At 53.5% G+C, this 25,723-nt stretch overlaps 3 protein-coding genes and 1 pseudogene across 6 annotated transcripts in view; 2 read left to right on the top strand and 2 right to left on the bottom strand.

Annotated features, from left to right (window-relative positions):
* LOC146421301 (uncharacterized) overlaps positions 1 to 25,723 on the bottom strand; it is a 167,787-nt pseudogene that overhangs the window by 21,909 nt on the left and 120,155 nt on the right. The gene's annotated exons all lie outside the window — the stretch shown is intronic.
* Positions 1 to 25,723, bottom strand: part of LOC146421311 (uncharacterized) — a 141,095-nt gene that overhangs the window by 91,677 nt on the left and 23,695 nt on the right. The gene's annotated exons all lie outside the window — the stretch shown is intronic.
* The window catches only part of LOC146421312 (uncharacterized), a 107,251-nt gene that overhangs the window by 70,785 nt on the left and 10,743 nt on the right, over positions 1 to 25,723 (top strand). The window contains exon 2 of the mRNA XM_085047110.1: positions 12,237 to 14,027. Coding sequence (XP_084903236.1) covers positions 12,237 to 14,027 — 1,791 coding nt within the window. The remainder of the gene's footprint in view (positions 1 to 12,236; positions 14,028 to 25,723) is intronic.
* On the top strand, positions 56 to 25,723 carry LOC146421314 (class II histocompatibility antigen, B-L beta chain-like). Of its 3 annotated transcripts, none has more exons than XM_085047475.1 (3): positions 56 to 298; positions 24,422 to 24,611; positions 25,212 to 25,723. In XM_085047475.1, the coding sequence occupies exons 2-3, from the start codon at positions 24,470 to 24,472 to the stop codon at positions 25,541 to 25,543; spliced, it is 474 nt and encodes a 157-aa protein (XP_084903601.1). In that variant the 5' UTR covers positions 56 to 298; positions 24,422 to 24,469; the 3' UTR covers positions 25,544 to 25,723. The 3 variants fall into 3 exon arrangements, with proteins under 3 accessions (XP_084903601.1, XP_084903600.1, XP_084903599.1); XM_085047474.1 differs by lacking the exon at positions 56 to 298 and adding an exon at positions 1,150 to 4,391; XM_085047473.1 differs by lacking the exon at positions 56 to 298 and having other exon boundaries at positions 24,115 to 24,611.

Here is a 25,723-nt window from a genome sequence, read left to right as displayed (position 1 = left end):
CGCGGGGCGCACAAAACGATGTGGAACTTTTGTACCAGCTGCGGGACACGGAAGACACTGCCTCGCCCCCATTGGCTGGTCCGCTTGTCATTCTTCGTGATCGCGGCGCTGATTGGTCAGAGCGGGGCTGAGGGACGGTCCCGCCCCGCCCCTCCTCATTCGAGCATTCGCAGGTCCAGCAGTGCCTCCGGATCCTCGGGAGCTGCAGCAGTGAGCGGAGCGGAGCGGAGCGGCTGCAGTGAGCGGAGCGGAGCCCGGGGAGGCGGCGGCGGAGCTCGGAGAGGCTGTCCCAGCGCAGGTGGGAGCCGCGCTGGCTTGTGCCGGGGCTCGGGGCTCGCTGCGGGCGGATGGAGGGGGCGGCAGGGGGGCTGTGGCTGCTTCGTTGTCCCTCCCTCCCTCCCTCCCTGGCTGTGGCGCCGTGTTGCCCCTGGCCTGAGGCCGCTGAGGGAGCGGCTGCCCGCGGTCTCCTTGCCGCTGCTGCCTCGGCAGGAGGCGGTGCCGGAGCAGCGCTCGCTCGTCTCGGTTGCTGTCCGTAGGACAGAGGTGGCTGCGCTGTCGGCGGCAGTGTGCGGGAAAATTCGCGTGGCCAGAGGTTTGTGTGTCCGCAGGAGACAGAGGAGTCATGTAAAAGTGACTTTATGGATGGAGAGAGGGAGAGGCCATGGGGCATTTGCCATGGGGTCTGTAAAATGCAGCCTCGTTTCTCTGGCTGCATCTCCCTGTCTTATATGTGGCCCCTCACTACAAGGTGCTCTTTTTTCTTTAACAGTATTGTGTTAAGTTTCTGTGGGATGTGAAGGAGGTGGGATTATGCTGGAGAAGGAAGACGTGCCAGAGGAAGAGTAAGGACAGAAAGAGTAGGGATACGGGTGGTGGAGGAGTGTGACCAGCACAGGTCTTTCTCGTGAGAACATTTTGCTGTGCTTTATAAACAAAGATAAAGTTTGGATGTTTTTGCAAACAGGGTCTCAAGACTTGGGCAGTTCAGGCCTGGCCAATTAGGCCTAGGGGGAGGTTTTTGACTGACCAATCTGGGTTACCTGTGAGAAGTCTATATATATGGAAATCAAAATAATAAACTTGCTTCTTTTCTTGCCTGAGAACCTGGGTTTCTATCTCTCTGCTAGCGGCTCAACAGTGACAGAGGAGCAGGAAGAGGGAGCACCCCAAGGTTCCAGCACTCCCTGCATCTGCAGCCCCCCCCCAGATTCAGCAGGTGTCTGGGGAGTGGGATCCACGAATTTCACGGTGGTTAAATCTTGGTGTTTCTGAGGTTTATTGGGCAAAATTTTGGTGCTTTGACTTTTTGGCGAGTTTATATTTTGGAGAGATTTTTGAATGCATTTGGTGGTTTAGCAGTGAAGGGGCTGTGTCTTTTTGTGTGTGGACTATTTGGCTTGAATCTTGGTGCTTTGGGGGTGTTTATGAAAACAAACCCCCTGGAGACTTCCAGAGATTGACTTTTCTACCTCCAAAGCAGGATTTGTCATTTCCAAGGCGTGGAAGGGTGGAGGAGGAGGAAAAGGCCTGGAGATGCTGCCCGAGGAGGAGCTGCAAACGCAGCCCAGGGAGCTGCGAGGAGGAAAGAGCCTCGCTGTGCCGGGAAGGCAGCCAGAGATGCAGCCGGAGCTCGGAGCTGGGGGAGAAGCCTGAGGGCAGAGAGAAGCCCCACAAGTGTGGGGAATGTGGGAAAAGCTTCAGGTGGAGCTTTTGCCTGAGGGAACACCAGAGGATCCACACAGGGGAAAAGCCCTATGAATGTGTGGAATGTAGGAAGAGCTTCAGGTCGAGCTCCAACCTGATCTGGCACAAGATGATCCATACTGGGGAGAGGCCCTACAAGTGTCCCGAGTGTGGAAAGAGGTTTCAGACCAGCTCAGATACCCTCAATCACGAAGGCATTCACACCCAGGAGAGGCCCTTCCACTGCCCCGACTGCGGGAAGAGCTTCAAACGCAACTCTCACCTCGTCAGCCACTGGTGCATCCACACCGGGAGAGGCCCTACGAGTGTCCTGAGTGTGGGAAGAGCTTCTCAGACAGCTCCAACATGACTCAACACCAATCGAGGCACTACTGAGGGACGCCCTGTGAGTTCCCTGTGTGCAGAAAGAGCTTTGTGCGCAGCTCCAACTCCATCCCCCGTGGGGAGATCTGCATTGGATGATTTCCAGCGATCTCCGTTGGGCAGAGCCCTGGTGACCTTCATTCTAGGTGATCCCCCTTGAGTTTGGGGAAAGTGTTGGGGTAATTTCTCTCCCTTCTCCTTGTCCTCTTGGGATTTGGTTAGGAATAAATTCACTCCTTGTATGCAGTCTGGGTCTGTTGTGCCCCTTCCAGTGCCCAGGGCAGGCTCACTCCCTGTCCTTCTCCCACCTCCTGGGGCTTTCCTTGTATTTCCTCTCCCTATGCAGTTGCAGAGGTCAGGCACAGAGCAGTTTTGGTGGTTCCCAGCATTCAGGCAGGGCCAGCTCATCCCCGGAGGTTCCGAGGAGCTTGTGGGGTTTCCTTTCTGTGAGACATCCCCACTGGATGAGGGTGTCCCCCCTTGGTGCAGTCCCAGGCCTCGGGCAGTGCTCAGCCAGGCAGAGAACAGCCTCAGCTGGGGTCTCATCTTTGGGGACATCGGAGCTCCTGGACATGCTGATCCCCATTCTGGGGTGCACCTGAGCTCCTGGATATCTGGGATCCCATTTTTTGGGGCTGTATTGGGTTTGCACAGTCTGGTTTCAGTGGGGGGGTGGGCTGCAGGGGTGGCTTCTGAGAGAAGGTTCTGGAAGCTTCCTCTATGTCCAGCAGAGCCAATCCCTGGTGGCTCTGAAGACAGAGGTACCAGATGCAAAGATCCACAGGGATTCAGTGATCCTCCCACAGCCCCTGGAGATCCACAGGGATGCAGAGATTCCCCCCACAGCCCCTGGAGGTCCACGGAGATTCAGAGATCTCCCCACAGCCCCTGGAGGAGCTCTGCCAGAGCAGCCTGTCCTTGAAGGACTGACCTCATGGCACAGTGACCCATGGGGCTGCAGCACTGTGAGAGGGGGGCTGTTCCTGGGGGATGGACTCAGGTAGGAGAAGTTCCTGGAGAGCTCTCCCGTGGGAGGAACCCGAGGGTGCAGAAGGGGAACAACTCCTGTCCCTGAACAGCAGGAGAAGCCATGGTGCAGGGGATGAAGTGACCATGGCCCACATTCCCTGTCTCCCTGCACTGCCAGGGTAGGAGATAGAGCTGGAAGGAGGGAGGAGTGGGAGGAAGGTATTTTTAAGGGTCTTTTTCACTCCTCCTTCTCCTCCTCTGAGTTTGTTAACAATAAATTCATTTCACATCTCCACTTTCGATCCTGTTTTTCCTGTGATGGTGTTTGATGAAGGATCTCTCCTGGTCCTTATCTCGGCTCACAAACCCTTTGTTCAATTTTGTCTGCCCTGTGTGGTTTTGGAGGCCAGTGGGTGAGCGGTTTTGGTGGGTGGCTGGCATGGGGCCAGCATCACCCCACTGCAATGTGCCATGGCCTCGAGTGACCCTGTGCTATGGTGCCACTGCTGCTATTGCTTTTGTCTTCCTCATTATTTTCTCTTTTGCATGAAATCCTTGTGAACTGCCCCTATTTTCTCTCGTGTCTCCTTGGCACTGGCAGCCGTGTCCCTTGCCCTGCTCCCCATGCCACATTCCATCCTAGCTGGCATAGCCTTGGAGCTGCCATGGGGGCCATAGGGCAGCCCTGGGGGCTGCGTGCCGAGCTGGGGCCTCTTCCCAGTGCTCCCAGTCTGCCCATCCAGCCTCGAGCAGCCAGCGAGGGCTTCAGCTGGGCCAGCAGAGAGGCACTGCTGGGGCATCAACCTCAGTTTGCTTTGTTCTTCCCAAGGTGGGGAACAACGATTTGAGGAGTTTTCTGCCTGAAATCTCTCCCCTCTTCCACTCAGCCAAAGGGGTTTGGGGCAGTTTTCCCTTTCTGGGGAAAATCAAAGCGATGCAGTAATGCTCCTAATGAGGGGGTAGGAGAAGTGAGGCTCCAGGTGATCCCGCTGGGCTGGAGAAACCGAACGATCAGCGCTGGGAAAGCCGCGCGGGGAGGTGCGGAGAACTTTGTAGCTGTTTGCAGAGCAATGGCGCCTTGGGCCCGGGCCCGTTGCAGGGCTGTTCCTCATGTGCGGCTTTGGCCTCGGCCAGCCCGGGGGGCACTGAGAGCGCGGGGCTTGGGCTGTGCGCTGTGCAGAGCCCGCGCCTCGCTGCCCTTGGCTGGCTGTGCTGTCACTCGGAATTGTCCCAGCGCTGATTGGTGCCAGCGAGCGGGGACAAGCCCGCCCCCGGAGGCAGCAGCGGCGCCATAGTGGTAGCGTGTGTGCGGCCCGGGAGCGGCGGCGGAGCTCGGAGAGGCTGTCCCAGCGCAGGTGGGAGCCGCGCTGGCTTGTCCCGGGGCTCGGGGCTCGCTGCGGGCGGGTGGAGGGGATGGAGGGGGCGGCAGGGGGGCTGTGGCGGCTTCGTTCTCCCGTCTCGCTCCCTCCCTCCCTCCCTGGCTGTGGCGCCGTGTTGCCGCTGGCCTGAGGCCGCTGAGGGAGCGGCTGCCCGCGGTCTCCTTGCCGCTGCTGCCTCGGCAGGAGGCGGTGCCGGAGCAGCGCTGGCTCGTCCCGCTTGCTGTCGGTAGCACAGAGGTGGCTGCGCTGTCGGCGGCAGTGTGCGGGAGAATTCTCATCGCCAGAGGTTTGTGTGCCCAAAGGATATAGAGGAGTTCTGTAAAAGTAACTTAATTCACGAGCAAAGGGAGAGGCCATGGGGCAGCTTTCTAAGTGTTGGAGGACGCAGCCTCCTTTTAATCCTAATTTTCCCGGCCGCATCTCTCCCTTTCCCCACAGGGTGAGGTACTTGGAAGGTACAGACTTCCTGATCCGCCCACTGCATGTCCCCCTTAATATGCACCCCCACTTTGTATAATATAGGGTATGCATGGCTGTGTTAAGTCTGTGTTCTTGAAGTCCTGGAATTCACCACGATCGTGGTTGAGCAGCAGTCTGTGTCAATTAGTAACATCTTCTGAAATTGATGGTTTCTCTCATTACGTCCTTACCTACAGGTCCCTGGCCCAATCTCCAAGCAAATTCACACTATCTGTTTGTAAAGACACATTAATTTTATCCCTTTCAATCCTCTGTCTTCCTATTTTCCCAGTAGTTGTCTTTTTAACTTTGAGTTGCTATTTACTCTTCTTCCTGGGTTTTCTTTGGTTTCGGGATTGTTCTCAGTGATCTCATTCTCTGTCCTTTTGTAGCCATTTCTGGATCAGCAGGCCTGGCTGCCACCTGCATCCCCTTGACCAGCTACTGAATGAGCTGCACTCAGCAGGGTGTTGTGCCTGGTAAAAAGATGAGAGTTGCTGTAGCACATAAGAGGTGAAACAGCACTGGTTTAACCCATGGTCTGCCAGGGAACCACAAAAACATGTCCCATTCCCATCCTTTCCGTGTTTGATCCAGTGCATGAGCTAGTTTCTTATTTGCTTTGTTATCTGTTTTCCCACTTTTCCATTGTCAACTATGTGCAAACAGCAGTCTGAGTTATTTAATTCTCACAAACTCCTGCTCCTTCTGCTGATAGATAATCTTATACCATCCCATGGTGAAATGTCACGTTCCTCATTTGAGTGGATTTGGTCAGCAAGAAGGTCAGGAGCTGGAGGTGTCTGGTTGGTTATTATTTCCAAGACAGCTTGTAAGCTAATGATGCAATTCAAATTATAAATGGGTTTTCTGGCTCCTGTATTTGAATTCATTAGGCTTCCAAGGTGCTGGTCCATGGTGTTGTAGGATTTGTTCTGGTGGCTGTTCATCTTTTCCACATTTTGGGGTGCTACCTCTAGCCAGGAGGAGCATGCATCAACTGACTGCTTTTCTCTGATGAAATCATCATATACTTGGATACCCAACTGATTTCCCTGAAGCTGTGGTACCAAAAAAACCCCAGTGGTCCTTTACACCCTATAAAGCATCCACAGTGCTAGGAAATGTTGGAGTGGGGAGAGGCATGATTCCCCCCACTTTTTTTAGTGAAGTTTTCCCAACATTCTCCATTTGCTGTCTTCCTTTGCAACTTAACCAATTTCTGTTGCAGAGTCAGATCTCACTCTGGGCTCTGCCTTTAGCTATGCAAATTCCATCTGTGCAAGCAGGCAGAGCTTGGGCTGAGGGACAGAGGGAATTGGCAGGATTCCTCCCCCAGGCAAGAAGCCTCTGGTCCATTGTCCACACTTTCCCCCTGCAGTTTTAATTTGCATTTCTAAAAGTCCTGTGGTGGCTTCCTGGAACTGAGCTTTTCTTCAGGGCAGCCATGGGGTGACTCACATGTGGCCTCCCCCACAAGCTGGTTGTTTTTGTTTGGTTTTTTTTTAGGATCAATATTCTATTAAGTGTTTATGAGTTAGAGTCACCTTTAAAGCTCTTCCAGTTCTGCAGAATGCAACCTAAAGGTGACCATCATAAAACTCATACCAAAACTTTGCCATCACTAACAGCCACACAAACACATACAAAAGGTGAAATCCAAAACAATAAACACTTTTGCTACTTCTTGTCCTAATACTAAAAATTGATTCTCACACCCTGGCCCAAAGCTAACTGACAATATAAAAGTAGGATTATTGATATTTAAAAAAATACTCTAATGGTGCAGTCTAATCACAGCCAGTCCAGTGTGCTTGTCTGATTTAGACCCAGGATCTGATTCTCACGGTGTGTTCTGCACCACCCGTGGTGAGTGCAGGCACAGAAAGCACTGAACCTCCAGCAGTGCCAGCAAGGATTGGCCCCCAGTGCCTGGAGATGCCAGAGGAGGGCTGCCCACACAGACTATTGCAGCAGGGGATGTGTGGGCAGGCCCAGGGGCTTCCCCCGATGTGGAGCCCTGGCTGCTGCTCAGGCCCCTTGTGTGCAGGGTCAGTCGCAGCCTCCCATCGTCCTCCTGCAGCTGGAAGTGCAAATCTGTGGGGCTTCAGAGACCTTGAGCCCAGGGTGAGGGGTCCCCCCGTGCTGAGCTGTGCTGGCAGCTGTTTCTGTGCTCAGTGACACTTGGAATGGCCCATGGCACTTGGGCACCAGTGGTGCTTCTCTGCACTCCTTATCCAGGCCCCAATGTCCTGGTTGGGTGTTGTGAAGAGCAAAGTGCAAAGGCAGGGTCAGTGCCAGCCAAGCTTCCTGTGGAAGAGATTTCACAAGAGACAGGATTCTGGCCACAGACTGCTTTAAGTGTACATCACTTATCTCTGCCTCCTCCACTAGGTCTAGAATTACCAGGGCAAGGAATTCCAAACATCAATTCCAAGGGAGATAATGGAATATCTGCCCTAGGTGTGGCTCTTATTCTCTCCAAAGCCAATGACAAAATCCATACCCATGGCATCCTGGTTTCTGTCACCAGCTTCAAAAGGTGTTTCTTTATTTCCCCATTCATTCTTTTTACTTGACCTGAAGTCTGGAGGTGCCAGGAATTTGGAGGTCCCATTGTATTCCTAAAGCAGCCATAGCCCCCTGAAGGATCTTTCCTGTAAAATGAATTCCCCCGTCTGAGTCTATTCTCTCCACAATCCCATATCCTGGAATTATTTGTTCCAAAATTACCTTAATAACTGAACCAGTGTCTGCTGAAACAGTTGGAAATGATTCTGCCACCCTGATAGCTGACATGCTGTTATCAGAAGATATTTAAGCCTTCCTGCTCAGGGCATTTCAGTAAAATCCACCTGGCATGGTTGGAAAGGATGTAAAGCCCAAGGCCTCCCTCCCTGGCAAGTTTCTTTCCAACCTGGTTATTGGCTTTGGCACACATCAAGCAACCTTCAACAGCTTGTTTTGGCAGAACAGAAAGACCCAAGGCATGACATCTTGAGGAAGGCTTCTGCCAATCCTTGAGAGCCCCAGTGACTCCCTTCGTGGAGTAGTTTTAATATTTGTAGGGCCAAAGCTTTTGGTATCCATTGTGTGCCATCCTTTGTAAACCAATTATCTCCTCTTTCCTCTGCCTCACTCTTTTTAATGATCTCCAACTCCTCTGGTGGAAAAGACAGTTTCTCTGGCAGCAGTTGAGCCACTGGGAGCAAAGGGAGGATCTTGGAGACTTTCTGGCAAAAGTGTTACTTTCAGAGCCTCTTCCTGCAGCATTCCATGAGCTATTGCCTCCCCTGGGCACCCTGCCTGGTGTCCCCTAGGGTGGATTATTGCCACCCCTGTTGGTAAATTCACCACCTCCAATAGGTGAGTAATTCATCTCTCATGAGCAAATGTTTTTCCCCTGCAGGTTAACAAAGCTCTTCCCTCCCACAGTTTTCCAAACCCATGGACCACCCCACGTGTGTGTTTAGAAACAGTAAAAATGTTGGCTACTGTCCCCAATATAATTCCCTGGCTTTCAGGAGCACACACAGCTCTGCTGTGTGAACTGAGCCTGTAACCTCCCCCCTTCCTCTAATTCCCTTCCCTTAATAGCAGCATATCCTGTGACCCATTTCCCTTCTACAGCCCTTGAAGACACATCAATAATCACATTTTCTCCGTGGGGCCAGGGGGTTTCTCATAAATCTCTCCTAGCCTGGTCTGGAGCTCTGTCACTTGAATGCAGTCATGTGTTTCTTGCCAGCCCCCTGTCCAGGGCCATTCAAACAGGAGGCTGGGTTAAACCCTTCCCCTGTCTCAATTATAATCCTCCTCTTCCATTAGACAAGTTTCCTACTGTAATAACTGAGCACTGCTCATCCATTTAGAGGCTTTATCAGTTACCAAAGCTTTAACTTAATGCCAGACTTGAACAATAAGATATTCTGCTGTTGGCAGTTTTTGGGCCTCAGTTCCTATTGTATCTGTGGCTGCACACTTATTCAGACAATGAGGCCACTCTCTGGCCACAGGGTTAAGCATTTTAGTGCAAGAATTCCTTTGGCATGGCCCTGTTTATCATCTACATACAATTCAAATTCTTTTTCCATGTCTGGGAGGGCCAGGGCAGGAACCTCTATTAATCTGCTTTGTAACACTTGAAAATTCTGCTTTCCTTCTGGTGTCTGTCCATCGAGTTTCTTGACTGGCAGGATATGAGTGTTACAGGGAGAGATCCCTGGCTCCAAAAGCCCTGCCTTGAACAGAGACTCAATAGCAGGCTGTAACCCCTTCCTTGCCTCCCTTGGAATAGCGTATTGCTTTTAGACACCACTAGTCCTGATTGCTTGAAAGTAATTTGGAGAGGCTCCATATCTACTTTTCCATATTTTCCTGGTTCTGCCCACACTTCTGGGTTTGCTTCAGCATAGGCCTTCTCAGGCATTTAACATAAAGTTACAGCAGCATTAGGCTCTGTATCAACTTTAACAATATTAATTTGTATTCCCAATTTAGGCATCAAATCCCTTTCCAGTAAATTACAATCAAAATTATGAAGAAACAGAATTTGCTGCATTTCAAACCCATCCCCCACATCTACCAATAGTGGTTGAATAAAACACACCTGCTCGTTTTTCCCACTTACCCCTGAATAATCAAAGAACTTCTTGACAGTTTTCCCTCCTTTAGGTTTAAGATTCAGAGTGGATTGAGAGGCCCCTGTGTCTATCAGGAAGTGCCTCCTCTCACTCCAGACCCACCCTGGATGTTCTCAAGGGCTTCGGTGTGGTGGGTCCCTGGTCTAATGGGAGCTCTAAAATGCTATCAATCCATCTCCATCAATGGGGGACTTCCTGCTATTGAGGGTCCTCCTGTCTCTGCTTCCAGTGTCCTTGTGCCCTGCAGATGGAACCCTGCTTCCTTCCCAGGGGCTGTTTGGGTCAGCTCTCCCCTGCTGAGGAGGGCAATGCCCGTGCCACATCCCTGTGGCTGACCCTGTCCCCTCGGTCCTGGGGCCCCTTTGGGCCCTGCAGTTCATCCCTCAGGGGCTGCAGAAACTCTGCCATGGCCTTTGCCTTCACCTTGGCCTTTTCCTCATCCCTTCTTCCATTGCCCTGCTGTGCCTTTGTGACCAACTCCTCCAGGGGCTTCTTCTGCCGCTCCTCCAGCCCTGCTCACTGCCTGTGGGTGCTCATCCTGTGACAGCTGCAGAGGTTTGTGCAAAATCATGTGTTTATCCAGTGACCCAAAGAAAATTCTTAGAAGAAAATCCTGATCCTTCCATGTATCATTCATGTTTACCAGATGTTCCTTCCTCCTCATACTCACCCTCCCCTCCATGCCCTTTATCCCAGAGGCGGTTCCTCTCCTGCTGCAGTGTCCAAATGCAGTCCCCCTGACGGTGGGACTTGCCTGCAACTCCCTGTGCCCGGCCAGGCAGCCTGGGTGTCCCACAGCCTCATGGGGTCTCGCTGCCAGCCCTGCCTGGGGTGTGGTGGGGTCAGGAGGTGCCTGGCACTGAGCCTCGGCTGCCCCATAGCCTCGGCCAGCCCTGCACCTCCCCACAGGCCCCCATCCTGTGCTCCTGGTCCTGCATGTCTGTGTCCACTCCTGCCGTTCCTCACTGTAGAGAAACCCCCTAGTATCCTGACCTCCTTCTTTTCCTGTACTGGAAGCCAGGGATACAAAGGATCTGCAGCTGACAATATTTGATAATAAGTTAGGGGAAGATCCTGATAACATCCCAATCCTCACTGTTTTTCTCTTCCTCCTGTTTTCCATCTTCCTTTTTCTTTCCTACCATATAGATTGCTCCTGCTTCTTGCCTTAACCATATTCATCCCCACTCCCCTTCAACCAATCCTTCCTCAGCACACCAACACCATCTGTCCCCCGTTGTTGAGACCCTTTCTCAGCCTTCCCTTATTGCCCCCTTGGGTGTCCATGTCCTTAATTACCTCTGGAAGAATGTGCAAACTACCTCAGCGTTCTCCCCTTTTGTATAACATACGATCTTCATGGCTCTGTTAAGTCTTTGTTCTTCTCAAAGTTCAGGAACTCAGTAGGACCTTGGCTGAGCAGCAGTCAGTGTGAATTGGTAACATTTTCTGAAAATTATGGTTTCTGCTGTCACTTCCTTATCTACAAGTCCCTGGCCGTATCTCCAAGCAGATTCACAGCATCTGTTTGTGAAGACACTTTGATCTTATTCCTTTCAACATGATAGGAAGGGGGCAGAGAAGCCATAAAAGGGCATGTGGGACACCCAAACTGAGTGAGGGGGGAGGGGGTGGGTCACCCCCAAACAGATCTGGAGGGGAGCTAGGATTTGGGGGAATGATGGTAGAGGGGTTGGAGAGGTTGATAAGGAGTGAGGGGACAGCGGGAAAGGGGATCCTGTGGGGGTCAGTTCATGTCCCCATCACTTGATCCCTGGAGTGATTCCCCAGAGCTCTAGGAGGGGCTAGATCTGCACTGAGGGGGACCCTGACGTCCCTGTCCGTGCCTGGAGGACTTTTGTGGGGGGTTCCTCCCAGCCAGCAGCTGGTGCTGTGGTGGCCATGGGGCAGAGGGGGGTATCAAAGAGGCGTCCACGGTGGGAACGGAGGAGGAGCGGGAGGAAGGGAAGGGAGAGAGGAGAAGGAGGAGCAAAAGGAGGAGCAAAAGGTTTCATCGCACAGGTGACCAGGGAGGAGGAGCTCACCCCGAATATATCAGGGAGTCATCAAGAGGGATTTTTTTGAGGGGAGTGTTTGGAGTTTGCAGATTCCTGAATCGAGACCCAGATATCTTTGTGGGTCACTGGGAGGGCTTGGTTTTTTTGTGGGAGGATGTTTGCATCTTGCAGGACCCCAAAGCTGAGTTACAGATCCCCTTTTGGTGGGAGGTGCTGGCAGGAGGAGGACCCTGGTCTTGGGGATGCCCCAGGAGAACAGTGGAAGGGAACTCTGGGACCACTGGAATGGGGAGAGTGAAAAAGGGCAATCCCATATCTGGGACCCTTGGCAGCCTGAAGGGTGGAGGAGAAGAGCCTGGTGTGGAGGAAGCCCTGGGGTCCATGGAACCTTGGATCAGAGTCAGGGGAGAAGGAACCACTGGGACCATCAAAACCCCCTGAATTATCTGTAAGCAAGTTCCCAAAATGGTGATATTCCGGGAGCCATGGGACCCCCATCAGACCGGGGAAGGGAAACCACCAAAACCCCAGAGTGGAGAGATGAGAGAGGCAGATCTCCTATGAGGGTTTTTTGGGGGCTGAATCTTGATGCTTTGCAGATTTTTATGGTCACAGAATGCCTGGTGACTTCCTGAGATGGTCTTGGGCAGGAGGAACCCCCAGCCCAAGGTGCTCACCCCTTGTTTTTCCCCCCAAAGCAGGATTTGTCATTGCCAAGGTGTGGCCGGATGGAGGAGGAGGAAAAGCCCCAGGGATGCCCCACAAGGAGGGGCTGCAAACCCAGCCCAGGGAGCTGCAAGGAGGAAAACCCCTCTGTTTGCTGGGAAGGTGGCCAGAGATCCAGCCAGAGCTCAGAGGTAGTGGAGAAGCCTCAGGGCAGGGAGAAGCCCCACAAGTGCTTGGAATGTGGGAAAGGCTTCAGGCACAGCTCTAAACTGATCCGGCACCAGATGATGCACACTGGGGAACGGCCCTGCGAGTGTGGGGAGTGTGGGAAGCGCTTCAGAGACAGCTCCCGCCTGATCCAGCATCAGCGGATCCACACGGGGGAACGGCCCTACAAGTGTGGGGAATGTGGCAAGAGCTTCAGAAACAGCTCCCACCTGATCCGGCATCAGTGGATCCACACTGGAGGGCGGCGTTACCCCTGCTTGCAATGTGGGAAAAGCTTCATAGACAGCTCTTACCTGATACTGCACCAGCAGATCCACACTGGGGAACGTCCATATGAGTGTGGGGTATGTAGGAAGAGCTTCATCACGAACTACCTCCTGATCCGACACCAGCAGGTCCACACTGGAGAACGTCCATATAAGTGTGGGGAATGTGGGAAGTGCTTCAGCCGTAGGCCCGCCCTTGTCAAGCACCAGAAGATCCACGCTCAGCCCAAACAGCTCTATGAGTGCTTGGAATGTGGGAAGAGCTTTATCCGGAGCGCCAACCTCATCAAGCACCGCAACATCCACACTGGGGAATCACTGTACAAGTGCTTGGAATGTGGGAAGAGCTTCATCAGGAGCTCCAACCTCATCAAGCACCGCAACATCCACACCAGGGAACGGGAACAGTCCTGCAAGTGCTTGGAATGTGGGAAGAGCTTCTGCTGGAGGTCCCAGCTCATCGTCCACCAGCGCATCCACACTGGGGAGAGGCCCTACGAGTGTCCCGAGTGTGGGAAGACGTTTCAGACCAGCTCTGCTCTCGTCCAACATCAGCCAATACACACAGAGGAGAGGCCCTTCCGTTGCCCTGACTGCGGGAAGGGCTTCAAGCACAGCTCCATCCTTGTCTTCCACCGACGCATCCACACTGGGGAGAAGCCCTACAAGTGTCCCGAGTGTGGGAAGACGTTTCAGACCAGCTCAGAGCTCTTAGTACATCAGCCAGTTCACACAGGGGAGTGGCCCTTCCGCTGCCCCGACTGCGGGAAGGGATTCAAGCACAACTGCAGCCTCATCAGCCACCGACGCATCCACACTGGGGAGAGGCCCTACAAGTGTCCCGAGTGTGGGAAGACATTTCGGACCAGCTCACAATTCTCAGTACATCAGCCAGTTCACACAGGGAAGTGGCCCTTCCGCTGCCCCGACTGCGGGAAGGGCTTCACGAAAAACTTCAGCCTCGTCATCCACCAGCGCATTCACACTGGGGAGAAGCCCTATGAGTGTCCCAAGTGTGGGAAGACATTTCGGACCAAGACACAACTCTTCTTACATCAGCCAGTTCACACAGGGGAGAGGCGCTACCGCTGCCCCGACTGCGGGAAGGGATTCAAGTACAACTCCCACCTTATCACCCACCAGCGCATCCACACAGGGGAGAAGCCCTATGAGTGTCCACAATGTGGAAAGAGTTTCTCCACGAGATCTCACTTGACCCAACACCAACGGAGCCACAAGGGAAGCCCTGCAAGTACCCCAATTGTGGGAAGAACTTTGTGCGCTGCTCCAGCTCTGTTCCCCGTGGGAGGATCCGCATTGGATGATTGCCAGTGACCCCTGTTGGACACAGACTTGGTAAACCATGTTGGGAAGACACCTGGCTGGTGGGCTCCATATCTTCCTGGCTCCTCATGGGCACCTGAATGAACGCAGGTGCAGGTACCTCCTTTGGGACGCAGAGCAGCCTTGGCAATTCATCGGGGAAAGTGGATTTGTTGACCTCTGACCCCATAAAATCTCACCTTTGGTGTTCAATTATTTCTTCTGGTGACATCAAGGAATACTGGAATGTCTTGGAGGTCTCTTCCAACTTAAATAATTCCATGATTCTAATTCTCTCTGGCTCATGGATGTTGTCTTGAGGATGGATTTTTATCCTATACTATTTTTGTTTTGTGTCCATGCTGGTAACAGGTGCACCTTTCTTCACCCTGACTTTGGCATTACTGCGATGGGTGAGAGCCAGCTCAGCATTTCCTGTGAGAGTTGGAGGGGGGACAGTTGTCTCTTCCTGTAGGGCAATTGGCTCCACAGCCACTGAGTGCAGTGTCTCTGACTGGAGATGCTGTTGCCTTGTGGTTTTTTTCCTGTTTGTTTTTGATTCTTTTCTTTCGGCACTGTGACTGGGGCTACTGGCTTGCTTCTCTGCTTCTCTACTGCTTGGGAGCCCAAAGGCAGCACGTGCCGTGCCGGACTGGGAGTACCCCATCCCCTGCTGGGGGCCACCCCCTCTGCACAGCCTGACCCAGGGACCAGCCATGGCTGGTGAGCTACCCAGGGAAGCGATTCCCTTCTTAGCCTTGCTGTTCTCTGCTGCTGCTTCAGGACTTCTTCCTACACCGTGACGCGACACCCAGATACCCCACAGCTTCCAGCACAGCCCCAGCGTTTTGCTACCTTCTGTTTATCACCCTGGGGGTGGGGGTGCCTGTCTCTGTTCTAGCTGTCTCTCTGAGGTTCCTGTTGCAGCCCTTTTCCATCACTTCTGCCAGCTGCCTGCCATTACCATTTGAGAGAGATGGCTGAGCTTGTGCCACAGCACCCCATGTAGTTGTGGGGGAATCATTGCAACTGCCTGCCCAGCCAGAAGCCAATAGCACCCCTGCCAGCTGTGACCATAACTGCACCAAAGGGGAAAGTGCCCGACAGCCCAGAAAAGGCTGTCATTGCGTTTCTGGTTTTGTTTGTTGCTGCCTGTTTTGCTTTTTGTTATACATATACATACTAGTAAAGAACTGTTATTCCTTTTCCCATATCTTTTCCTGAAAGCCCCTTAACTTCAAAATTGTAATAATTTGGAGGAAAGGGCGTCAGTCATAATTTCCTTTCCATGGGAGGTTCCCGCCTTCCTTGGCAGACACCTGTCTTTCAAACTAAGCCTGTTTTTGGCACCCAATGTGATGCCTGAGGCCATCAAGAAGAAAGGGTGAAAAAGGAGTAACAGTTCCTGGGTAACCTATTTTTTGTGTGCTGAAGATAAAAACCTTGTTAAGCGGCACCATGTGGTCTAGCATACCTTGGTTCGGTTGGCATATACACATTCTTTAATAACTGTAACTATGCTGAGAAAGTAACACTGGGAGACGTTTTCTGCCAACCCTGCACCCATTTCTTTGGGCCTACCCCACCAGCGTTTGAAGGGTTCAGAGATTCTCAAGATGCTGATGATACCATACAGTGGCTGGTGTTGCTGACAGGTCTATTCTATTTGGCATTCAGAGATAAGGTGAGACTGCCCTGGGTAACCACTCTAACATCTGCCCCAGAGCCTGACACTGTCCAACAGCCTGACACTGCCCCACAGCCTGAAACTGCCCACCTTGGAAATGAGCCATGTGGAATCGGATGGGGGTGCTGGTGGAGGAGATGTTCCAGATGCTGGTGGAATACACTTCCCCAGCTGGTGAGAAGCCCTCTTCCTGTCTCAAAGGGGGAGAGTCTGGCATCACTGTGTGGGGGAACATGGCAACGGAAGTATTTGAGAAAGGAGAGAAAATCATCCAGATTCTCCTGGAAGCTGACTTCACCGTCAAAAAGAGCAAAGTCAAGGTACCTACCAGAGAGAACCAGTTCCTGGGGGTGAAGTGGCAAGATGGACCGCATCATATTCCCACTGAAGTGATCAATAAGATCACAGCAATGTCTCCACTGACCAACAAGAAGGAAACATAAGCTTCAGTAGGCACCATAGGTTTCTGGAGGATGCACATCCTCAAATACAGCCAGATTGTGAGCCCTGCTGACACACAAGAAGAGTGATTTTTACTGGGACTCAGAACAGCAACAAGTCTTTGCCCAGATCAAGCAAGAGATCACTCATATGGTAGCCCTTGGCCCAGTCAGGCCAGGACCAGTAGTGAAGAACATGCTCTACTCTGCAGCCGGGAGCCATGGTCTGTCCTTGACCCTTTGGTGGAAGGTGCCTGATGAGACTTGGGGTCGACCACTGGGATTCTGGAGCTCAAGCTCCAGTCCCAACTACACTCCCACCGAGAAGGGTATCTTGGTGGCCTGTGAAGGAGTCCAAGCCTCCTCAGAGGTGATTGGAATGGAAGCACAACTCCTCCTGGCACCCTGACTACCAGTGCTGGGGTGGATGTCCAAGGGAAAGGTTCCCTTTACCCACCACACCGCTGATGCCACATGGAGTAAATGGATTGCCCTCATCCCACAGCACGCCCATATTGGAATCCCAAATTGCTCTGGGATTTTAGAAATAATTACAAAATGGCCCAAAGGAGAAAATTTTGGTCTGAATGATGAGGAGAAGCAGGAGCAGGTGACCTGTGTGGAGGAAGCTCCACTGTACAAGCAACTGCCACAAGACACTATGCTCTTTTCCCTGACGGTTCCTGTTGTGTTGTAGGGACAAATCAAAAATGGAAAGCAGCTGCATGGAGCCCCACAGGTCACAGAAGCTACAGAAGGAGAAGGTGGATCGAGCCAGCTTGCTGAACTCAAAGCTGTTCAGTTGGCCCTGGACATTGCTGAAAGAGAGAAGTGGCCAAAACTCTGCCTCTACACTGATTCATGGATGATAGCCAATGGCCTGTGGGGTTGGTTGGAAAGGTAGAAAAAGGCCAACTGGCAGCATAGAGGAAGACCAATCTGGGCTGCTGACGAATGGAGAGGCATTGCCACTCAGGTAGAGAAGCTACTTGTGAAGGTCCGTCATGTAGATGCCCATGTCCCCAAGAGCCGAGCTAATGAACACCAAAACAACGAAGAGATAGATCAGGCTGCAAAGATAAAGGTGTCACGGATTTGGATTGGCAACACAAGGGAGAGTTGTTCCTAGCTCGGTGGGCCTGTCTGTGATGCCTCAGGCCATCAGAGCAGAGATGCCACCTATAAGTGGGCACAGGACCAAGGGGTGGATGTAACCATGGACTGTATCTCCCAGGTAATCCATAACTGTGAGAAGTGTGCTGCCATCAAGCAAGCCAAGCGGGTGAAACCCCTGTGGTATGGTGGAAGGTGGTCTAAATATAAGTATGGAGAGGCCTGGCAGATCGATTACATCACACTGCCTCAAACCCGCCATGGCAAGCGCTACGTGCTCACAATGGTAGAAGCCACCACTGGGTGGCTGGAGACCTACCCTGTGCCTCACACCACTGCCTGTAACACCATCTTGGGCCTTGAAAGGGAAGTCCTGTGGAGGCATGGTACCCCTGAGAGAATTGAGTCAGACAATGGGACTCATTTCAAAAATAGCCTCATAAACACCTGGGCTAGAGAACATGGCATTGAGTGGGTGTACCACATTCCTTATCATGCACATGCTGCTGGCAAAGTGGAGCGATGCAATGGTCTGCTAAAAACCATCTTGAAGGCTCGAGGCAGGGGGGACTTCAAAAAATTGTGAACAGCATTTAGCCAAGGCCACCTGGTTCGTTAACACCCGAGGCTCCACCAGCCGAGCTGGCCCTGCCTAATCTGAACACCTGTGAACAGCAGACAGGGATAAGGTTTCAGTGGTACGTATAAAAGTCATGCTGGGAAAAACTGGATTAAGTCTGTCTCAAGCAATAACAAACCCGCCTGTGGGGTTGTCTTTACTCAGGGACCCAGGTGCACCTGGTGGGTGATGCAAAGGGATGGAGAGACATGATGCATACCTCAAGGGGACTTAAGCTTGTGGTGAATTGCCCATGACTTTATCTGTATCCATATCTGTATGTATATATGTATATAATCAGGGTAATGCATCTGTGTATGTAGTTTAAAAGTTTACGTTCTATGGAACCTATTGGAATGGGACAAAAATTTGGGGTGGATAATGTTGGAGGTTATGGAATTTTTCCCCATTTTGTTGCTAAGGAACAATAAGAACCAGATACTTAGGAGAGACAAAAGAAGTTGCTGTTATGATCCAATTATTAAGGTTCTTTGGAAATACCTCTGCCTGAATAAAGGTGCAAACGGGACCAGACCATATGCCAGTCAATACTATGGGTTTTATTTGATAGTAAATATGAGAGAGAGAGGGAGGAAAAGAGAGAAAAGGAGAAGTAGGAAAAGAGGTGGGAGGGAGAGAAAGAGGGAGAAAGAAAATATCACCATCCACGGATCCCAATGATGTTGTGTTGATCCTCTCCAGCTGGTCTTCTTGGTGGTGATGGTCCCCCTGGAAAGTACAGAATCCCATGGGTTAATATACAGTCAGGCCAGGGGCAATGTCCAGGCGTGTCCCCCCGGGGGAGGGGGCAGTCTCTAGCAGCACACTCTGCTTGCATCACGTGCAGTCCTGTGTTGCAAGGCCTCTGGGGAGCACTTTGGGGGGTCTTTGATGGATTGTGACTCCCTCTCAGCTGCCTCTCATGTGAAAGTCCCATGGATGTGGCTGGTGGGGTTGGGGGTTCTGTGGCTAGCACAGGTCTTTCCCATGAGAATTCTTTTTGTGTTTTATAAACAAAGATAAAGTTTGGATGTTATTAAAAACAGTGTCTTGAGATTTGGACAGTGCAGGCTTGGCCAATCAAGCCTAGGGGGAGGTTTCTGACTGACCAATCTGGGTGACCTTTGAAAACTCTGTATATATGTTGGATTCAAACAATAAAGTACCTTTTTCTATGCCATGCTGAGAATCGGGGCTTTCCTTCTCTGCTAGCGGCTCAACAGCGACAGGGTTCCACAGCTGGGCCAGTTTGTATAACGGAGGATGGGTGTTTGTTGGCTCTGACCAGCACCCCAAACCTCCTCCCCCCCTCCCCCCTTGGCTTGGGGAGGGAAGTCTGTGTAAACCTGGCTTCTGTGAGCTGTGCTCTGCCCCCACCCCAAACTCAGCCATCGATGATTCTCAGTGCACCCGGTGGATTTGGCCTTTGTGGATGCATACCTTTCCCTCAGCCTGAGATGACTGAACAATAGGTTTCCCTTTATCTAATCTCAGCAGTTTGGTTCTCAGTCCAAAGTCCCAGTCAGGTATCTTCAGGGAGGCTTCTTTGATTGTACCTTCTTTATACAGTTTTTGTTATAATGAGCAAAACTTTATATCAATGTTTGAGGCATGAGCTATTTCAGTCTCTGACAGTTGCCAAGCTCAGGGGGGAAGGAGGGCACGTGAGTGCACTTCTTTTATCCACGGGTTTCTATGGAGGGATCAGCAGTATTGCAAGAATTGGGCTGAGAAGAAGGGAGCTGGGGCAGCTGCAAGCACTCTTGCTCTCTCAGCTTCAGAGGAGGACAGTCGAGCTGTGGCCTGGTGGGGAGAATTCACTGCTGCTGCTGGAGCTCATCCTCGTGCTGCTTGTTCTCCTGCCGTGGGTGAACGCTGTGCACTGGGGCCTTATTAACACCCTACCCCACCAAACAAAGGACCCTTTACTGTCTGCTCGGGTTCCTCAGAGGAAGCCCTGGGATCCAGGATCCCCCTCCCCCTCCAAGGTAGTCTGTCTCCTGGCTGTGCTGGGGAGGGGTGTGGCCACAGCCCAGCCCCCGCCATTTTTCTGGTATTGCACTGGGTTTTTGCTACGTTGTAACCCAGCACCCTGTGCCTGCCCGTACACACTGCGGCTCCTGCCACAGCTGCGGAGTTCCTGCTATCTCTTGTTCGCTACCCCGGGTGAGCCAGCCCTGCCGTTCCAGCTTGCTGCTCTGAGGTCCCTGCTACAGCCCATCCAGCCCGCCCACCATTGCCGCATGAGGGGAGATGCGAGGGGATCCGCTTCACAGCGCCCCCTGCAGCCGCGGGGGAATCATTACACGTGCCCTGCCCAGCCAGGAGCCCAACTGCCTTTGCCGGCTGTGACCGTAACCACCAAAGGGGCAGTTACTGCAGTGTCAGACAGGAGGACACAGCCGTAAACCACCTGCAGCGTGTGGAGACCTGTGGGGTATTGTACCCTCAGAGACCCATGGAATTGTGTCCCAGCCTCATGGTTGCTCTGGCCCTATGGAGCCTCAGAGTCTGATGGAGACCCATAGAGCTTCATTCCAGCCCCTTGGAGCTGCATGGATCCACATCCCAGCCCCACAGATCCCATTCTAGTCCCGACTCCACCTACTCACCTCTGATCTGGTTGTACTGGTCCCACAGTACATCCCGGTTTGCGGCCTGCACGTGCTGGCTCCTCTCCAAGATCTAGGTCTGGGTATCTCAATATCCCTGCCATCCACAGTCTCTGCGGCTCCATCTGGCCTGCTCACTCTTGTAGCGCATGAAGGGAATCCCATCCAGGTACTCCATGGACATGAACTGGGGAACCCCTGGGCCAGGCTTCAACACTGCCACGTCCAAGTAATGCAGGGAGTGCAGAACTGGGGGGACATGGTGCTATGATGCGATTATTAAGGTTCTTAGAAATATCTCTGCCTGACTTAAGGTGCAAATGAGACCATATGCTGGTCAATAGTATGGGTTTTATTTGATAGTAAATATGTGAGAGAGAGAGAAAGGACAAGAGAGAAAGAGCAAAGTAGGAAAAGAGATGGGGACAGAAAGGGAGTGACAGAGAAGAATAAAGAAAATACCACCATGCAGGGATCCCAGCGATGTTGCATTGATCCTCTCCAGCTGGTCTTGGTGGTGATGGTCCTCATGCGAAATCATAGTGTCCCATGGGTTAATATACAGTCAGGCACAGTGGCAATATCCAGGCATGTCCCCCTGGGGGAAGGGGCAGTCTCTTGCAGCAGACTCTGGATCTGTTGCATCATGTGGAGTCTTGTGGTGCAAAGCTTAGCACTTTGGGGGCTCTTTGATGGATTATGACACCCCCTCAGCTGCCTCTCATGTGAATGTCCTGTGGATATGGCCTGTGGGCTTTGGGGTTCCACAGCTGGGTCAGTTTGTAAGGGAGGATGGGTATTTACTGCCACTGACCAGAGGTTATGCCATGCTCCCAAACCTCCTCCTCCTCCCCTCCTCGGCTTGGGGGGAGTCTGTAAGCCTGCCTGGTGCACGCTGTGCTCTCTCCCACCCCAATACTCAGCCAGAGATGATGCTCAGTGCACCTGATAGGTTTGGCCTTTTGTGGATGCATTCCTTTCCCTCAGCCTGAGATGACTGAACAATAGAATGATTTCCCTTTATCTAATCTCAGCAGTTTGACTTTCAGTCCAAAGTCCCAGTTGAGGTATCTTCAAGGGAGGTTTCTTTGGTTGTAGCTTCTCTATACAGTTTTTGTTATGATGAGCAAAATTTTATATTGATGTTTGAGGCACGAACTATTTCAGTCTTGGACACATGGAAATTTGGGGAGTGTGGGGAGGTCATGGATCGATGAAAGGGGAAATTGTGAGAGCAGGGAAGGGGTTTGGGGATGCCAGAGGCAAGGCAGGGAGGGGAGATGTGCAGGGATGGGAGAGGTGGAATGGCTGGGAAAGGGGATGCAGGGGGTCCCACTGTCCAGGAATGGGGGCTCAGGGGGCTCCCAGTGTCAAGGAAAGGGGGATACAGGGACTTGGAGAGTTGGGTTAGGGGGCCCAGAAGGTTCCTGGTCCCAGGAAAGAGGGGTGCAGGGGTCTGCAGTGTCAAGGGAAAGAGAGGTTGCCAGGTGGGGAGACCTGGAGTAGCTGGAATGGAGGTCCTGGAGATCCTTGATGCAGAGGAAAGAGGGGACTGGGAGCTGGGAAAGGCGCGAATGGGAGTCAGGAGGTCCCTGGTTCAAAGAAGAGGAATCTGAGGGCTGGGAGATGTGGGATGGCCAGGAAAGGGGTTGCAGGATAAGGGGGTGCAGGGAGGTCCTGGTGCCTGGAACAGGGCTGCAGGGGGGGCCACATGCCCAGGAATGGAGGTTCAAGGGGGTCCTGGTGTGCAGAAATGCAAGTTCAGGGGGTCCCAGTGCCCAGGAATTGTGGTTCAGTGGGGTCCTGGTGCTTGGAGCAGTCACCAGTCCCCAGGCAGATCCCAGTGGTACAGGTTGGGTGATTGTCAGAGGTTGGGGGCATTGGAATTTTTTTTTCCATCCTGTTACTAAGCAACAAATATCTGGGTGCTCAGAGCCATCAATTCTTTTGTGAAAGACAAAAGGCTGTGGCTGGGTGGGGCAAGGTGAAGAGGCACGCAGGCCGTTGGGACCAGCACTCGTCTGTCCGACACTGGGAGGAAAGCAACTGCTTTTTGGCTTCTGGCTGCGACTGCGGGGGATCCAACTGTGCTCTGCCTTCTCCTTCTGGCTGGGTGAGCTTTTAGCTGGGGAAAAAGGCGCAGGATTCAACCTCTTTCCCCACTGGGAGTGCACATTTTTCCCGGCTGTGTTTTGCTGCAGCTGCGGGGGAGTACGGCTGTCCCTGCCTCCTGTCCCGCTTTCGCTACATGAGACTGCGGTGTCTGCTGTGACTGCAGAGTCCTTGTCACCTCGCTGGCTAGCCCAGAAGAGAGCCAGCCCCTGCCCCTGCCGTCCCGCTTCGCTGCTCCGAGCTGCCTGCCTGCTCCTCAGCCTTTTCCGCCATTACCAGCTGCGGGAGGCTGACCTGACCCTGCGCCACAGCGCCACCTGCAGCCGCTCGGCAGTCATCGCACCTGCTCTGCCCGGCCGGGAGCTCAACAGCGCCCCTGCTGCTTGTGACCGTGATTACACCACACGGGAAAAGGCTCAGCAGCTCAAAGGACATCTGTTACTGGCTTTTCTCTGGTTCTATTCGTTGTTCTTATTCTTGTTATTGCTTGTTTACTCTGCTATAGATACTAGTAAAAAACTGTTATTCCTTTTCCCATACTTCTGCCTGAAAGTCCTTGATTTAAAAATTAAAATAATTTGGAGGGAAAGGAGATCACACTCTCTGTCCTAAGGGAGGGTTCCACCTCTCTTAGCAGGCACCTGTCTTTCAAACCAAGACAGGGGTAAAAATAAAGACAGTGAATTGAGACATGGGTGGGGACATGGGAGGACATGGACTATGGTGGGGACATAAGGGGACACAGGCATGGGTGGGACACGGGGGACAGAGACATGGATGGGGACATAGGGAGACAGCCAGGGGTGGGGATATGAGAGGACAGAGACATGGTGGGACACAGACATGGAGAGTAACATGGGGACACACAGACATTGCTGGGATCGTGGCCATTCCTTGGGTCACTGGGGGCCACAGGCATGGATGGAGACATTGTGGGGGACAATGCCATGGATGGGAACAGGCTGGGGACACAGCCGTGGGTGTGGACATGGTGGGACATGGCCAGTGACATGTGGGGACATGGCCATGGAGGTGCAATGGGGGAAACTTCCAGGGGATGTAGGGTTTGAGGGAGCTGAGGGTTCCTGGCAGAGACTTGGGGGTCACTGAGGGCTTTGGGGACCCCAGGCCAAGCAGCTCTGGCTGTACTGGGAGACCCTGGCACAGGCTCTAGGGCAGCTGATCAAGGAGCTGGATGGACCCCCAGGCGGGCATTGGGCTCCTGGAAGGGAATGAACGTCCTTGTCCCCAGGAAGGAAATCCCAGCACCCCAGGGTGACAGGGGCAGCTGAGAGGCCACAGCAGGGAGGGGAAATCCAGACAGAGCTGTCCCCCTGCAAAACTGCATCCCACAACTCCCCAAACTCAGGGATTCCTCCCAGAACAAAGCTGACAGGAATGGCCCAGATTGAGCAGGAGCAGCTGGGAATTCCCAAAACCAAGCACAGAGAAAGAGGGTTGGGGATTGGGGAAATTTGGGGAAGGGGCAGAAGAGCAGGGCAAAAGAGGGAGCTCAGACCCTGAAACAGAGGAGGAGGGGGATGGGACACCCAAATTGAGTTTGGAGGGGTCTGTGGATTGGGGGAATGGTGGGAAAGGGGAGGACAGGGGAGGAAAACGTGGGGTTGGGATGCAAGAAGGGTGGTTCCCTTTTCCCCCAGCACTCGATTCCCGGAGCAATTCTCTGCGGCTTGGGCGGCACTGGGGGAATCCCCAAGTCCTCTGCCCATCCCAGCGAGTCCATCTCGCTGGTGCCCTCGAGCTCCCAGCCCCAGCCCGGCCGCCTGCTGTGCTCCGTGATGGATTTCTACCCTGCGCAGGTGCAGCTGAGGTGGTTCCAGGGCCAGCAGGAGCTCTCGGAGCAAGTGATGACCACCGACCTGCTCCCCAACGGGGACTGGACCTACCAGCTGCTGGTGCTGCTGCTGGAAACGCCCCCCCGGCGCGGGGTCACCTCCAGCTGCCAGGTGGAGCACGTCAGCCTGGAGCAGCCCCTGAGGCGGCACTGGGGTACGGCCAGAGCCCACAGCGCCGGGGGGAGCGGGGGAGGCACTGGGAGGGCTGGTGGGGGGATTGGGCTGTGCTGGGGGGAACTGGGAGGGAGGTGGAGAGAGGCTGGTTTACAGTGGGAGAGGGGCTTGGGGGTGTGGGAGGGCTGGGAAGGGGTTGGAAGGATGTTGGGGACGGTGGGATGAGGTTCTGGGGGTGCTGGTGGGCACTGGGAGGGAGTTTGGGGGTGCTGGGGGGAACTGGGAGGGAGTTGGAGTGAGGCTGGAGGGGCTGGAAGGAGATTGGTGATGGAAAAGCAAAGGTTGGAATGAGGTTGGTTGTGCTGGGAAGAGACTGGGAGGGACCTTGGTGACTCCTGGTGGGGCTGGGAAGGGACTGGGAAAGGGTTTGGGGGTCCTGGGGCGGTGGGGGGCAACTGGGAGGGGTTGTGGTGTGAGAGGGACGGGAGGGGCTTTGGTGTGTGCTGGGAAGGTTAGGAATAGATTGGGAGGAGATTTCAGGGGCTCCTGGGTGGGCTGGGGGCGACAGGGAGTGTGCTTGGAGGGGCTTGGGGTGTCGGTGAGAGGTTTTTGGGGGTCCTGAGCCCTGCTGACCCCCCAGAGATGCCGCCGGACACTGCCCGCAGCAAGATGCTGACGGGGATCGGGGGCTTCGTGTTGGGCTTCGTCTTCCTGGTGCTGGGGCTCGGCTTCTACCTGCGCAAGAAGGTGAGGGGGGGTCCCGGGGGTCGTGTCCCCCCTTCCCCGGAGCGGCTGTGCTCCCCCCGGGGCCCCCCAGCCCAGTGTCCCCCCCTTTTCTCTGCCCACAGAGCTCCTGAGCCGCCGCCGGCCGCAGCCCCTCACCGTGGCCTCGGGCACGGCCGGGTCCCCCCGCTCTGTCCCCACGCTGATTTTGGGGGTTCGTGTGTCCCCCCAGCCCTGCTGTCACTCTGACCCCGCCCGGCTGCTCCCAGTGCTCCCAATAAAGCTTCCCAGTTGGCTCCGGTCGCGTTTCTTGGGGGGCACTGGGGAGGGACTTGGGGGGACCCCGCGGTGGGGCTGTGATTGGGGGGCAGACCTGACCCCGGGATGGATCGGGAATGGGGACCCCCGTGTGTCCCCAAGTGTCACCCC

Source organism: Lichenostomus cassidix, unplaced genomic scaffold (assembly GCF_008360975.1).
Source record: "Lichenostomus cassidix isolate B80296 unplaced genomic scaffold, HeHo_3.0 HiC_scaffold_33, whole genome shotgun sequence".
Classification (NCBI taxonomy): Eukaryota; Metazoa; Chordata; class Aves; order Passeriformes; family Meliphagidae; genus Lichenostomus; species Lichenostomus cassidix.
The sequence above is the reverse complement of the archived record's forward strand: the minus strand, read 5'-3'. Positions and strand labels throughout refer to the sequence as shown.